The sequence below is a fragment of the Loxodonta africana genome, chromosome 12 (assembly GCF_030014295.1).
Source record: "Loxodonta africana isolate mLoxAfr1 chromosome 12, mLoxAfr1.hap2, whole genome shotgun sequence".
NCBI lineage: Eukaryota > Metazoa > Chordata > Mammalia > Proboscidea > Elephantidae > Loxodonta > Loxodonta africana.
Genome location: NC_087353.1, coordinates 89,522,151 through 89,538,915, shown reverse-complemented (window position 1 = coordinate 89,538,915; position 16,765 = coordinate 89,522,151). Strand labels below are relative to the sequence as shown.

Here is a 16,765-nt window from a genome sequence, read left to right as displayed (position 1 = left end):
ATGTTTCTCTTGAAATACACACAATTAAGCAAAACCTGAAGACCACCACACTGGAAATAAATTTGGGTACTCAATTTTGGGAAACCCTGGTGGTACAGTGGTTAAGAGCTATGGCTGCTAACCAAAAGGTTGGCAGGTCGAATCCACCAGGCGCTCCTTGGAAACTCTATCGGGCAATTCTACTCTGTCCTACAGGATCGCTATGAGTTGGAATCAACTTGATGACAACGGGTTTACTCAATTTTGGATTCCTACAACTGAACGTATGGAGATTTGGGGAACAAGAACATGGACTAGTCATGTTACAGGCTGGTGTTATTCAATGCTGAAGCTGGACATGAAAATATGAAACTGTTTACTACAGTCCACATCATGATACTCAAACCAGCAAAAATAAGATGGCCTAATTTATTCTTCGCTGTTAGAAATTGTCTAATTAAGTGAAGAATTTCTAAATTCTTAAAAAATAAAAAAAAATAGCCCCTTGTTCTTTTCTTGCTACATTACATTAACCTGAAATACCATGGGATGTGCAACTACGAGCTTGCTAATATCAAATTATGTCAAACCCTGCTGTCACTGGGAAGACAGAGATGGGCAGAGGTAGCTTGGAACCTCATTAAAAACCAAATGAAACATACTTCCTGTTTCGCATGTGTCCTCAATAGGACTTGACAGAATTTCAGAGGAGGGTCTAATAAAACTAGAGGCAAACTGGGTAGGCCAACTGAGAGGAGGCTGCCCTTTCAAGATGGTAGCGCGTGTGATGTTACTACCTTTCAAAGCAAGCTCGGAGGACACCAGAGAGGCCAGTTTCCCACCTTATTCTTCATATGGACTGACAGCTCGCCTTAACAGCCCCCACAGGACAACACCTGTAAGTATGATATTGACTGCTCTTTAAAGATTGTTGGGAGTGGGTAACACCTAAAGGTCTCTGAATTTCTGGTATGAATATGGACCTTGCCCGTAAATACAAGAAAGGCAAACACACCCTCTACGATTAAAAACTTTGTATTTAGTTCATTAGGGACAGGCTCCAAACTTCCAGCATAAAAACTTATTTTTAATTGAGCTAATTTTTCCATGTGAAACCCGTTAAATCCATGACTGAAGATTCATCAAGCTTCAGGCTGGAATTAATTTTAGTAACTGCTTTAAACCAAAAATATTAATAGATGTAAGCTGTGTAACTGGCCTCACTTAACACACTGTCACTGGAAAAGCTGAATTTTCACATTCCTTTCAGATAGTATAGTTTGAACTGACAAAAGAGAAGTCTGAAGTTAGTGAGTTCACAATTTCTGCTTGAGGGACAGAGCTGTTGGAGCCGGTCTTAGCAGTCTGTTTTTACACAAGCCCTTTTTACACAAAAGCTGACCGTGGTGTTACCTCTGTCTTGCCCCACTCGGGGCAGGACTGTCACCACACACACCCGTTCACCTTTCAACGAATATATACTGATGACACTCCTCTTCTGTGCCAGCACTGTCCCCACGGTCCCTTGTGTTTCTTTGATACCTGGGTAACCCTTAAAGGCCTCTGAATTTCTGGTATGAATGTGTACCTTCCTCAGGAATACAAAAAGGCAAACAAATCCTCTAAAATTAAAAACTCTGTATTCAGTTCATTGAGGAGAAGGCTCCAGATTTCCAGCATAAAATTTTATTTTTAATTGAACTAGTTTTTTTTCTTTTGAAAACTGTTAAATCCCTTGTCCCCCTGCCCCCCTTCTCAACTTTGACCTGTCCCAAACAACCCTGATCACAGTCTGGAAAAGCTTTTGTGTGGGTGTAGCCAGAGACTGCTAACCATGGTCTGCCTTTCTGACACGTGTACCCTGCTTCATTTTACTGGGGAACACAAGGAAATCTGGCCCTGAATCCATCCCCTATTATTGTGCCACCTCTTTCACCTCTACAAACAGGTAGACAAAAGTAATCACCTTTTCATGGAGAATGGTTGAAAATTCTATCTCGATGGCATTGTTTAGAGGACTTTGACTAGCTGATGACTGCACGTAGCCCCGGTCCATCTCAAGGGATTCAGGATTTCAGTGGCTCTCCCAGCCTTTCCTGCCCTGGAATTCTTTGGTAATGCAGCTTCCCATCTCCACTCTGAAGCTGGGCAGAAGCCACCTGCAGAGCAGCCACGCAGCAAAGCCACTGACAGCTCCCGGTGAAAGCATTCCTGTTAATCACAACCCCAACATCTCATTAAGTCTCTTTATTCTGCATATTATCCAAACCTGGCAGCCCAAACGCCATCTCCTGTCCTCAGAGAGAAGCCAGTGTCCCCAGCCAGGCTCACCCAAACTATCAGACTCAGGTACTCCAGCAGCCCTTGCTGCCATGATCCCTGTTGTGATCCCAGCACAATGTGCTATATACTGGGGGGGCCTAGTTGATGAATTCCACGTTTTCAGGGATCTGTGAATGTCCAGGAAAAGCATCTCCCCATGCAATTTCTAAAATGGCCAGCAACTGAGGAGCCTGGGGAACCTAGTGTGGCTCCAGCGGGGACCAATACCTGGCGCGTGAGGCTCAGCAAGGCCAGCAGCCCTACACTCCTTTGGCCAGCCTCCTCTACACAATCACCACCCCCCCCCCCCCCACAGAAAGCATCCCAACGGAGCTGCACAGCAAAGCATAAGCTTCTGTTACGGAAACCTCGCTTGCCTTTAACAGTCAAACAAGGTGCCCCAGGGCTGCCAGGTCAAGAGACATCTCCGTAAGCATCAAAGAGCGTAAACGGCTGCCATCTCAGACAGCACCGCCCCACCATGTGATTTATTCCGTTAGAATCTTACTTAAGATGGACACTAAACATGCCAGCCCTACAGGACAGAGTAGAACTGCCCCCACAGGGTGTTCAAGGCTGTAATCTTTACAGAAGCAGACTGCCACATCTTTCTCCCGTGGAGCGGCTGGTGGGTTTGAACCACAGACCTTTCAATGAGTAGCTGAGTGCTTAAACACTATGCTACCAGGGCCCCTAAACATGCCATTACTTATGAATCCGAGGGGCTGCAAAAGTTCAAAAACTGCTCTGCACTTGATAATGCAATGCCAAAGCACTTCCCTTCTTTAAAACACGGCCCATAATTCAGATTTCGGTGGAATTCTTGTCACACCTCACATAACTTCCCGAGGAATTACAATAATGCTATACTTGTTAGTGAATTTAAATTTAAAAAGAACCATACAAGCCCCAAATAAGACATTTTCCTACCTGGCAACTTCACCATGGGGCTGAGACGCCAGTACCTGCGCAAACGCCTAACTCTGCAGAGACATGGCCCAAACAGCAGCATGGACTTCAGAGCTAAGGACTTGTCACTTATTTACAACATCTCCAAAGCATTTTAGATTCTAACTTGAATATGTATTTCACACAGTACCAAAACTTTTAAATATCCACAAGAAGATTTCATTTTTATAGGCAATAAACATTAAATCTAAAGGACTGGAACATAAAAAAGTGTTTTAATACCATATAAATCACCTTTCCCTAGACAGACTAAATCTCCGAAGGTTTTAAGGACTGCAATATAAATTTTTATGGCAAATTATCTACATAGAAATTATCTGCATGAGATGCACTTTCACTTCTCCTTCTCATTTACATAGTGCTGACGATCTTTTCAATCACGACAGCCAATCCAATTTGGGAAACGAAACCTATAGGAGAAATACAAGAGCTCAAGCTTAGACGGAGAATGTCCCTTTCTGCCTGCCCATCATCTTCACTGACGCAACTAGGTCTGTCCATTTTTCTGTATCAGAGTCTTAGGCAAATCTACAGCCCAAAAGGGGTATTACTGCTCAAACAGTGACAGGAAGACTGCAGAAGGTGGGTGCCTGGCCGTGTACAAAACACACTTCTTATTAAGCTTCTCTTGATTCCAAAAAAAATAACGAAACCCATTGCCGTGGAGTCGATTCCGACTCATAGCGGCCCTATAGGACAGAGTAGAACTGCCCCATAGGGTTCCAACTGCCAACCTTTTGGCTAGCAGCTGAGCTCCTAACCACTGCGCCACCAGGGAGCCAGCTAGATTCCACAGCCCTGGAGTTGGTGTTTGGACGCTTGGTCCCAAGAACGTTTGTTTTACAAGGCAGATACAGTAGATTAAAATTTAAAAGGAAATCCCAATAAGAGTACAAATTAGTACTGTCCTATCAGAAAGCAAAATATGATAATGTTATCAGCAAACATCGTATTAGTACGCTGTAAAATTTACAACCCCCCCAAAAAAACAAGGACAATATTTCCTCTCCGAGTTATTTCCTAGTAATAGAACAAGAAAAACTAGCCAAACATGCCTGTTTTTCAGGCCTGCTATTAATCTTATCCAGCTGTCTGAAGGAGGAAAAAGAGAAAGGGTTTCTGGAAATGTTCTCCCTATTGGTTTTATCCATATAATAAATATTAAAGTTAATTCTTTGTGCCTTTCAACTAGGGCCTTTCAATTAGGCCCTTTAATGGACTAAAAATTTAAATACAGCTCTCATTTTCTTTAAATTAAAGAAAATTAAACAATTAAACAAAAAAAGGTCTATTATCACAAAATTCTGCACAAAAATGGCAAGAAAATAAGTATTTTGGCAAAGGGGGACCAATTGGAACTGATTCTAACTTAGATGTACAAGCATTAACAGCAAACTGATAGGAAGGCAAAGGACATTTTGACAATGATTTTCAATTAAACAGTCCTGTTCTGGCGAAATAAAAATCTATGTAGATTTGTAGGCTGTGTACAACATAGTAATGATGAGCCCGCTTCCTCCGGCTCATTACAAAATTTTCTTGTTGGAGTGGCAATTTCTGTCCTGGATGTCTAAATGAGGGTAATTAGAAGCCCACAGTAAGTTTTGAAAAACTGAACAACCAGAAGACATTCTGGAATATGGTGCCAGAAACACTCTGTTTTGCAAATGAAGGAGGTAACATTTTCTCTCCAGATTAAAAGACACTTGATGCCAACTAACAGCAGCTTGTGTAATCTTATTTAGAATGTGTTAAAGCATTACACCACTTCACCAAATGGGAGAAAAAGGAACACTACTCAACCTAAAATTAAAACAATCTGACCAACAAATTGCTTCTAGATGCAGTTTTCTCAAGAAGTCCAGCTGTCCTCAGCTTGCCACCAGTCAGCTCCTAAGCCAGGAGAGGTACAGAACGCGGAGAAACTCTCAGTTGAGACACAAAAGAGATGCTCCCGAGATCAGATTCATTCAAACAAGCATATGCTGAGCCCCCTCAGACAAGCCAATTTGTGAGGATAAAAAGCTAAAACGGGCACCACCCCTACCTACACGGAATTTCCTGTCTAACAGTGTATGGGAAACAAAATATTGTAACCCAGATGAAGAAAATTAACAACAGCGAAGTCTAAAGAAAATTGATTTTAACATTTACTGACACTATGCAATGGAGGAGATGATGAAAATGATGGCATTCTCCATTGAGAAATTCACCTCAATTTGTTGGAAGAAAAGAATCACAAGTTCTTTGAATTTAGGGGAGAAAATAAAAACAAACAATTGCCTCAAAACTAATATCTGAATCCTAAAAAAAAAACAGACACCAAACCCACTGTTGTCAAGTCGATTCCTACTCATAGCAACCCCACAGGACAGAGGAGAACAACCCTATCGGGTTTCCAAGGCTGTAAACCTTGATGGAAGCCAGCTGCCACATTGTTCTCCTATGGAGAGGCTGGTTGGTTCCAACTGCCGACCTTTTGGTTCACAGCCAAGCACTTTTACCACTGCGCCACCAGGGCTCCTTATCTGAACCCTACTGCCCTGAACTGGGAATTCAAATACCACTATTTCCACGAACCTTTCCTTGTTCTCTCGCCCCAGCCAGACTATCTTCTCCCTCTCCTCTATTTTGCAGCACGTGTCACATTCTGGTTGCTTTCTTCTTGACCCTATTAAACACAGTTTCTTGAAGACAGGGATTGTCTTGATCATATTGAAGTTCCCTGCAGCACCCAAGGCAGGCTAGCAGTGCTCCGCAGTCACTGAGTGAGTCTGAGCGCTCGCTCAATGGCCCCAGGTCAGCTAGGTCCAGGCTCTGGAGCATATTGCAAACAGCCAACTTCCCCAGACGGGAGTTCCAAGTGAAATGATTAAAGAAAGCCTTTTTCATGCCTACGTCTAATAGTAAAACATCTTTGAAAACAATTACAGGATCCATAAGAATTCTAAAAGGTACCTCCACAGGAAAGTACTCAAAAATTCAATACAAAAGCCATATTTCAAAGAGAAATACAGAAATTCTGTTAAATGTTCTAACACAAGGATTAAGACATCCTACTTAAGTGTCAAAAGAAGAGTTAAAAATAAGAAGCAAGCCAACAGCCTAAACAATGTCAAACCACACTTCAGAAATAAAAAAGATCTCATGTTAGCGTGTAAAGTGAGAAGCAATAGATGGTAATAGCCACAGCCATGAAAAGGTTCAAGGTTAAGCTGTGAAATGAAGTAAATAATGATTAAATGATAGAATAAATACAAGTCAGGAAATAGGAAGGTAGATTTGTGTTCTGGCAGTGAGTAAAACTACACAAGGTAGACTCAAGTTGCTATTTTTCAAACCAGCCTTTATCTATGTTTTATAAGAGATTCTCCATTTGGCCCCATGCTGACCCATGAAACCAACAACTTAAAGAAGCGTGCTTCACCCAAACCCCAAGGATAACCCTAACGTGAAGTCCTGTAAAGCACACGCATCCTCACGCACCACTCTGGCTGCAGGACAGCACGTACTCGGATTCTCCAGCCAGTTCCAACCCAAGGCAGGAGGAGAGAGGAGCCTTGGACTTCCATTAGCAAAGCACCCTTCCTACTGGTCTCTCTGACGCCCAAGTTCTGATGCGCCCATTTTGCTCACTGTCTGGGGTATCGGTATCTCTGGGACCGATACCCTGGCCCTTCTCTGACCAGTCCCCTTACCCCACTATGGGTTGAAGTTGCTGCTATGAGCTGAGAGATGCCCCAGTGTCCTTCATTCCTGGGATCTACGCACACCGCAGGCTTCAGGGCTCCTCATCGTGCCTGTCTGCCAAGGCACCCAATCATCCCACATTACACACCCCTGACACTAACACTAATCAGTTTGTGACCTGGGGTTCTTCCTACCATCCTTCTTCCAGTCTATCCCCACCACTGGCTTTTTCCTTTCCCCAAATCCTTGGGGACAACCCACCACACACCAGCGGTAACAGTTCCACTAGCAGGCCAGCTGTGTCTCTGGTGCAAAGACCCTGGTACCACATCTAAAACTGTGGTGGGAAAGCTTGGATTTCCAGAAAACAGAGCAACTCCAATCATCTAGAATAAAGGAGAATTTCAGTACCCCCGCACGCAACCAGTAAAATGATCGCATTTGCAATTGCAGAGTTTCTTCTAAGAAATGATTTCCTGAGCACTTCACATGCACTGGATGTTTTAGAAGGGGACAAAATTAGTTTATTTTTCTCAAGCCCATTTTATGAACCTTCTAAAGGTGGAAGCAAGTAAAAACCTAAGGGAGCCAACAAGGCTAGCATTAATCCAACACAAAATAATAAATGTTGGAGAGGTTATGGAGAGACTGGAACACTCGTACACTGCTGGTGGGAATGTAAAATGGTACAAGCACTTTGGAAATCAATTTGATACTTCCTTAAAAAGCTAGAAATAGAAGTATCATACAATCCAGCAATCCCACTCCTTGGAATATATCCTAGAGAAATAAGAGCCGTCACATGAATACATATATCCACACCCATGTTCACTGCAGCACTGTCCACAATAGCAAAAAGATGGAAACAACCTAGGTGCCCATCAACAGACGAATGGATAAACAAATTATGGTATACTCACACAATAGAATACTATACAATGATAAAGAACAACAATGAATCTCCAAAACATCCTATAACATGGATGAATCTGGAAGGCATTATGCTGAGTGAAATTAGTCAGTTACAAAAGGACAAATATTATATGGGACCTCTACCATAAGAACTCAAGCAAAGGTTTAAACACAGAAGAAGACATTCTTTGATGGTTACGAGGGGAGGGAGAGAGGGAGGGAGAGGGGACGAGGGGAGGGAGGGAGGGAGGGAGAGGGGAATTCACTAACTAGATAGTAGACAAGAATTATCTTGGGTGAAGGGAAGGACAACCAACACACAGTACAGTGGAAGTCAGCATCACTGGACTAAACCAAAAGCTAAGAAGTTTCCTGGACACAACCAAACACTTTGAGGGACAGTGCAGCAGGAGCGGGGGTCTCAGGACCACGGTTTCAGGGGACATCTAGGCCAACTGGCATAACAAAATCTATTAAGAAAATGTTCTGTATCCCAATTTGGTGAGTGGCATCTGGGGTCTTAAAAGCTAGCAAGTGGCCATCTAAGATGCGTCAATTGGTCCCAACCTACCTGGAGCAAAGGAGAATGAAGAACACCAAAGACACAAAGAAAATATTAGCCAAGAGATAAAAGGGGCCACATAAACTAGACTCCATCAGCGTGAGATCAGAACTAGATGGTGCCCAGCTACCATCAATGACTGCCCTGACAAGGAATACAACAAAGAGTGCCTAATGGTGCAGAAGAAAAGTGGAGTGCAGAACACAAATTCTAGTAAAAAGACCAGACATAATGGTTTGACTGAGATTGGAGGAACCCCAGAGGACATGGCCCCGGACTCTCTGTAAACCAAGAATTAAAACCATTCCCAAAGCCAACTCTTTAGACAAAGAATAGACTGGACTATGAGACCTAAAATGATAATCGTGAAGAGTCTGCTTCTTAGTTTAAGTAGATACATGAGACTAAGTGGGCAGCTCCTCTCTGAGGCAAGATGAGAAGACAGAAAGGGACAGGAGCTGGTTGAATGGACACAGGAAAGCCGGAGTGGAAAGGAGGAATGTGTGGTCACATTATAGGGATAACAACTAGGGTCATATAACAATGCATTTATAAATTTTTGTATGAGAAACTAACTTGAGCTCTAAACTTTCACCTAAAACTGAATTAAAAAAAAAAAAAAAAAAACCCCAAAGGCTAATGTACACCTGGAGACAAAGTTGTGAGTAGGAGAAAACGGGCATGGACTAGGAGGAAGGGAATGGTTCTTTCACGAACTATCTGTAGATTCTCAGGGAAAACATGTTTTCTCTCTGAGCACCAATTTTGTAATCTGCAAAATGGAGGAGAGAGCAACTTCGTGTAGGTTTTTTATGAGGACTGATTACATTTGGCACACTTTAATGACCATCTACTATGTGCCAGATCCTGAAAAGAATGGAAAGAATGAGCCTGACACAGGCATTCATTCACTCATTTAATCAGTAGATGTTTCAGGCACTGCAGTTACCATAGTGATCAGTGTTGGAGTTGACAGTATCAACAGGGAGAATGCCAATAAACCAATGAATTTATTCAAGTATTAAAATAAATGTATTTGTAAGTAGATGAATATACCTATATGTACAAATTAATATTAATTCATTACCCAATGGAATTAAATGACATAAATGAGATATAGTACCAGGCACAAGGAAGAGGCTCAAAAAATGTTTATTGCCCTTTCTGATCCTCAATGAGCTTTATCCTAGAAATCTCTACATTCAACTTTAAACACCAGAGGGTGTCCCGACATTGGGCATATGCCCCAGAGTGAACATCAAAGTTCCCCATGATTGCTGAGTTGCACATAAACCATAAAGAGACCTAAGAAATGATAATGTACTGAGCAAAATAAAAGTCATTTTCACCACCAGAAACGGTTACAGGATTTGGCTTTTTCAACTTATGAGTACTAAGAGCAAGAAATATCTTCTGAGAACAAATTCCAGGGAGGGACCTAGCTTACTGATATGTACCACAAAGTAGCTGTGGATTCCTGCCCTGCCCACTGGCTTACTCCAGAAAGGCTCCAACAATCAAGGCCAGTGGCATCTGTGGCCTTGGGCTCCTGAACGTGGTCCCAATAATCCAAAAAGTGTAGCGGGATGGAAGAATTGTTGAAAAGAGGAGTAAGATTTTGCCCATCAAGAATGCCAGCCCGCTTGAGGAGCCCCTAAAACTACTGCTGAGATAATCTTTAAGCCTTAAACCAAAAACACCCCCTAAAGTCTTCTTAAAGCCAAACAAGAGTTTATCTTAACCAGTAAAGAATGTCAGCCTTGAGCACGATGCTCTTTTAAGGTCTATATGGGATTAAATTAACAATGGCACTGGATAGGAAATTTAGCGGACAGTGAGTTTATGTTAATGGGAGAGGAACAACGAAAACTGAAGGGCCCTCTCCCTTGGGACAAAATTCACCTTCCGCTAAGGTAGCATGGAGACTTATGATAGGGTTTTCCAAATGCCCAACAGTATACGAAGGTCCCTGCGTGGACTGCAGGTGGCCAGTGAGCAGAATGGGGGCCTGCTTCACTTCTGCCCTATATGTAATGTTGTGTGAGTATTAAGTCAACAGAACAGTCAGAACAAAGAGCTGCGGGAAGTCCCTCCAGTAGCACACCCACCCCGCCCTGAGGGTGGCTACCCACACCTGTACTGATATCAGCAGGGACATTTGGGTCTATGGGGAGATCCAGAGAGGCCTTAGAAAGGCTCCACCTGTTATTCCTAAAGTGTCTGCTCACAGAGGCCTGGGAACCTGAAGCCAGACTACATGGGTTCGAGCTCCAGACCTGCCCTTGCTAGCATGGGCAAGTTACTTAACGGCCCTGTGCCTCACCTTCTCTCTCTGTAAAATGGAAATAGAGAAAGCACCTGCCCTATGAGCTGGTGAGGACCAACTGAGTACATGTGAAGTGCTCAGAACAGTCCCTGGCAGAGAGGAACTAGTCCATAAGTGTAAGCCATTATTATTCCTGTAAGCCAACAGTCTCATCAGAAAGAGCCAGGCAAAATATCCTTGGAAAACATTAAAATTTATTGACTAATTCACAACATACAAAGAGGAAATAGCTGCAAGGCAATACCTGCTCTGCATTCTGGGAGCTGTGGGGGTGGGATCTGAGAAGACAGCCCTGAGCTGGGCCTTTCAGGACAAAGGGTGTAGAGGCCTGACCACAACAGCTGTGTATGGAGGTTTCCTGGAGAGATTCCTTGTATCTTTGATTTCTTCCCTCTTCCCTCTTGTCCCACAGACTCTCAGGAGGAACCTACATCTCCAATAGCCTCAACTACGCTTCAAAGGCCACATTTCTATTTCTAGCCCAACACACCTTCACAGCTCTTCAGGGCATCAATCCAAACGCCTTCTAGACAAAACTCCTCTCTCCTAAAAACCATCTGGGGTTATTTGGGCTAGACAGGGCCACAGCAAGTCAGATCATAGCCCCCCACACCTGAAGCTACCAAACGCTCCTCACTGAATTGGAAGACTGCTCCCAGTCTCCAACCAAAGGAAAACAGACCTCAAAATGCTGGCGGCCACATAAAAGGCTAGTGTGTAAAAATAATCCAGTTCAACAAATATTTCCACTACAAGCAGATCACAGACATGCGAGCTGCAGAGACACACAGAGAGAAGCTAGCAGGAAGAGTCAGCTTCCAAGAGTGTATAACCAACCCAGCAAGGAGAGCAGAGCAAGACTGGGGTGCGGTGAGCACCTCAGGAGGACACCGTCAAGTCCTTTGGGCAGCATTCGGGCTGCTACAGCACTCCAAATCTAGGCAGAACTACAGCCCAGGACTCCAGAAGGCCAAAAATCCCACTGCCCTCAAGTTGATTCCAACTCATAGTGACCATACAGGACAGAGTAGAACGGCCTGTTTAATAGTTCCCAAGAACACCTGGCTGAACTGCCAACCTTTTGGTTAGCAGCCGTAGCACTTAACCACTACGCCACCAGGGTTTTCTCCAGAAGGCCAGGGGGAAGGAAAGCGGCTGCAAATGACTGAAGATCTCATTTAAAACAAATCCCTTGTTTATCCAACATTTGTTGCGTCAATGTGTAAACATCCATTAAAGTGCCAAATCAAGTATTAAACACTTCCACGCTAAAGTCAATGGTCTATAATGCATAGGACTCTGCAAACGGGAAGAAAACAAAACAAATAAACATTAAACAGAATTAACCGTAATCCATAAAATTGACAATCATGTGTACTTCTGTCTCAAATGACTGCCTGTTAGCTATTCTACTCTCTGGGAGGAGCCCAATTTCCCAGGCGCTCTGCTTGCCCAATGGCGCGGACAGGCCAGGACACTGTTGGAGCCAGTGAGTGTACCACATACCAGCCATGTGGGGGACCTAGACAATGATCCCTCCAAAACAGCACCAGGTCTTTGGGGTGAGGCCCCCATGACACACCACTTTCCCTACCCTCTCTGAAAATTAATACTGCTGCAATGACTGGAGAGAAAAGCACATATCTAATAATAGGAGTGGAGCAAGGAGTTCTGGAACCAAATATTTCTGGGAAACCATCGGGAAGGCTCTAAACTAACTGCAGGTAACGCTAGAGACCGCAAGTCCCATGGCTAGGGACTCCATTCCCCCTATTTCTTAACAGCCTCTGGCACACTATTGGGGCTTTATATAACATGAGCTAACGAAAGCACAATAAATAGAAATAGCTTTACCAACTCAAGCCAATTTTTGTCTGTATGTACATGCTAGAAAAATCCCACACAGCTCAACAAATTCTACATTATGCTTGCTCCGTCCCAATATAATTTCAATAGTTCTACTGTAAACAGAAATTACTGGCAGGATTTTGATTAAAATAATGGTGACATTTCCCATCCACCTGTGTGACAGACTCTCCCCACGACAGAAGTAGCTTGATTTAAAAATGATACCAATAATAATCAGGGAGATGAGCACCACTTCTGCATACGAAAAAATAATCGGTCATCTATGAAGATTAAAAGAACAACCGGCCCCATGACAGCCTAAAATTTAAAAACTGAGCGAACTCTGCATTTGGAAAGTAGTTCCTGATCTGGAGTCTCTTGACCCTTGTTTCCAGTGACTCTGGGCTATGCATAAATTAAGCACAGGTGACAAAGCACCACACAGAGGTGCTGTGACTTAGTATTCACAGAAGGAGGTTAGGAGCCAGTGGGGCCTGAAAAATCTGCAAATGTTCGACCCATTATTTTTGAATCACAAGGACCACCCGAGGGTAGGGGAGACAGGGGCCAGCACGCTCACTGCGAGTGGGGAAGAAAGGAAGGGTCCGATTCCACCACAGAGCCCAGCTCAAAGTCAAGGTACAGATTCCTGTGCTGGTTCCTCCTGGAATATTTGTGCATAAGCAGGGCCACATCCTGAGCACACCGGGCAGTGTGAAAGGCCCTGAGTTTGAAAGTAGAAAGTTAATGCTGCTGACCAAAGGCACTGAATGGGAGACCAAAACGCGCACCCTGGCTTTATTTCCGGGGGGAAAAAAAAATTTTTTTTTTTTTTTTAAGGGCATTTTAATGCCCGGCTTCCTTTATGACAGATACATTTTACTTCTACAATAAAGTCACGCTGACACCGTTTGGCAATTGTCACAAATTTTCACCTTATTTTAACTTTTGGAAAATAGGTCTCTGGAGAGAAAATCTGGCTAATTAACATACACCTACAGCTCTGTGTGTGGGTGGCTCCAAGGTGATCCTGTCCTGTGGTCAGCCCTCTCCAGTGAGGAAACACTCTGACTAGTCACCACGGTTTCAGAGTTAGTGACCTTATTTACTCTGTGATCCCACCTGTTTATTTACTAACTTTATCAGCCTCTTTCTACTAGGAAACAAGTTCCTTTTTCAGCAATTTACTGTGCCCCAACACGTGTTTTTTTTAACACGTGCGACTTACTGTACCAGGCAAACTGAACATCCTCAACTATTCCTCCAATACTTTGTGGTTACAACACTAACATCGACCAGCTCCTAGTATGTGCCAAGCATCGTGTAGGTAAGAATCTTTACAGTAAGCATCCATTCCCTCAATCGAGCCTCATAATGACCCTGTGCGGTCACTGCCATTTCTCAGATCAGGAAACAGGCTCAGGGATGTCAAGAAACAGGCCCTCGGCCCCCCAGCTAGCAGGTGGTGGAGTCTCAGTAGGATTTCAGAGCCAACGTTCTTCATTCCGAGCTACCCTGCCTGTCTGGAGGGCAGGGACAGGGCTGTCAATGAAAATGCTGGTCTGAACTTAGCGCGCTCTGCCACTGTGTTTTCCAGGCGATGTCCCCCAGGTGAGGACAGGTACTGTGACCATCTGCCTCCCTGTCGTAGCAGCCCCACCTCCCAGAGCAGGGCCTGGCGCCAAGCAGTCCAACACACGCAGGTGTGAAAAGTACTTGGGGAGCAGCCAGGGTTTTAAGGACAGTGTTATCTCTGTGGCTCCTTCTCTGACAAGTATGCTGCCCGGCATATAGAGGCCCTCAGCACATTCCATTCAGCTGAACCCCAAACTTGATCCAGACAACTGCAAATCAGGTTTTAGTACAACAAAATGACTCGGCGTTCAAAGAAAGCGTAGGAAAGAACAAATACCATTGTTCCTCCCGCTCCTGCCTCAACAAACCTCCACCTTCCAGGAGATGCCTAGATGCCGAGGTGCCCTGGAGTCACTGGTTCCCTTCTCTTTGTGGGCGAAACACCCAACCACCTGATTCTGCGGCCCAACAGGTTCTGTCAAATCACTGAAGTGGCAGAAGAAATTCTTGACAGATCTGTGGAGTCAGAAAATCAATTTGCAAATGCCACGTAATTCACTGACAAGCCCACCGGGGCATTTGTACTGAATGGGAAGGGATTCCCCCCCACACACAAAGGACAAAGATAAGAGCAAGAAACATATTTACATTTTGTCTGCAGACCCAAGCACTTGGAGCCGGCGAGCAGGAGTAATGAGAACGGCGCGTCACAAACAACGCGGGCCTGCCAGCGATGAAAATTAATGGGAAGGTAAAGAGTTTCTTTTGATGCTGGAAAGGCTCCAGTAAAAACTGGTCTGTACATGGGAACACGGTGTTAGACTGAGAGAGAATCAGCTTGTCTGACTTGTGGTTTTCTTGACAACATTCATCTTCTCTTGGCCTGATACAGGGCAATTAGTGCTTGTCAGCTGAATCATGTGTTATTAAGATCATTCAGGCATTTTTTAATTACAGTTAGCGAGACAGACAGTAATGAGATCTCCAGCAACTTTAAACTTTCCACTTCCTTTTCAGATAAATCTTAAGCTGCCTTTTTTCTACTGATGTTTCAAAAGAATTGTTTATTCTTGCAGGTAGCTACAAGTAACTCAGCCCCAGCTTCCCCCACCTCTACACCAAACATCAACCGCTGGGGCTCCCCCCAAAATCAATCAGAGACATCTTTCTTAGACATCTGCTCCCTCTAGTTGGACATGGGTCAGGCACTTTCAGTTTAAAACAAAAAAAAGGAAACGCTTTTACTAGAGAATTCCATTTTGGTCTGCAGAGCACCCATGCCCAGGCCTTGCCCCACTCACTACTCTCCCCGTTCCTCGAGGGCCACGATCAGGAGCCCTGCTGTCCTCACTCCAAAACCCACTTTTGTCGCTATTAACTCTTCACAATCATGAGCTGTCAAAGCATCAAAAAGGATAAAAATGATTTAATCTGCTTTTACAGTCTATATTTCATTCTATTTGCTTTCAAATGAACCATTCTCGGAAAGGTTAAAGTACAGTATCTCGTTCAACCTGAATCTGGGTACATAATTTCTATCTCTTAAAATGCTCCCCTCACATCGCTATTTCATTGAGGGAATAATTTCCTTTCCTGGGAGATTTTCAAGTTTTTATGGTCCCAGTCTTTTCTCTTTATACAGCCAGAAGCCAATGTGATCTCTGAGCTATTCTTGGTATACCATCTGTTTCTTTACGAGGCCAGCGAGAGGGGTTTGGGGGATGTGTGATAAGGGAGGAGAGGCCCCCAAAGCCAATTCTTGCAGGAAAAGCAACCCTAAGATGGTGTTAACCCATACAGACTTCTGAATGCTCCACAAGCTTCAATGAACAGTCAATTTGCCTTCTGCAGGCAAATTCTCCTAACACCTATTACCCATTCCTAGGAGTATATTTATGAAAAGCAATTAAAAAAAAATCTTTGTCCTAAGTTTGTTCAAAGTTCCTTTCCATGGGACATGTCATATAATGCATTAGGGGTATCCCTGTCCTTTGAGTTTTGTGAGTCTTTAGTTGTTTTTATAAAGCGCGCCATTTCCTGCAGGTCAGTACAGACAGGAAGGCCCTCAGCGAGATGGGCTGACACAGCAGCCGCAACAAACGCGCTCAGGCGCAATGGCCGTGAGGACAGAGCGAGACTGGCGGCGCTTTGTTCTGTGGCACACAGCGTTGCTACGAGTTGGGACCACTCGGCGAAATCTAACTACAACAAAGTGTACAGTTCCGGGCAAGATGGCCACTGCAATCCAAAAACATATCCTTTATCCCCACATAAAAGCCACCTTCCCTTTCCACAGTTCCAGTTGGCTGTTTGTCACCACCCACCACCCACCAAGGTCCACAAGTCAGGGGGTAGGGGAGAGCTCAGAGCATGACTCGACAAGTCCATGACTCGACAAGTCCCCCCCCCACACACAAAATGTGGAAGCAGGCTGTCCTGTGCTTAGTGACCATGACCACAGCCTACCCAGCTGGACACCTTCCACGGAACTGCTGTGTTGCCTCTGGGCAGGAGTGAACCTACAGGCTAACTCAGTGTGGAATTGGTAATTCCACCAAGGGCCTTTACAGGCAGGCTCACAA

General features: G+C 44.1%; 1 protein-coding gene across 9 annotated transcripts in view; it reads right to left on the bottom strand.

Annotated features, from left to right (window-relative positions):
• Positions 1-16,765, bottom strand: part of CUX1 (cut like homeobox 1) — a 458,571-nt gene that overhangs the window by 384,956 nt on the left and 56,850 nt on the right. The window contains exon 2 of one of the 9 annotated variants that reach the window (XM_064295900.1): positions 1,946-2,190. The exons of the other annotated variants lie outside the window; for them this stretch is intronic. Coding sequence (XP_064151970.1) covers positions 1,946-2,035 — 90 coding nt within the window. The 5' untranslated portion in view covers positions 2,036-2,190. The remainder of the gene's footprint in view (positions 1-1,945; positions 2,191-16,765) is intronic. 9 annotated transcript variants of the gene reach the window in all.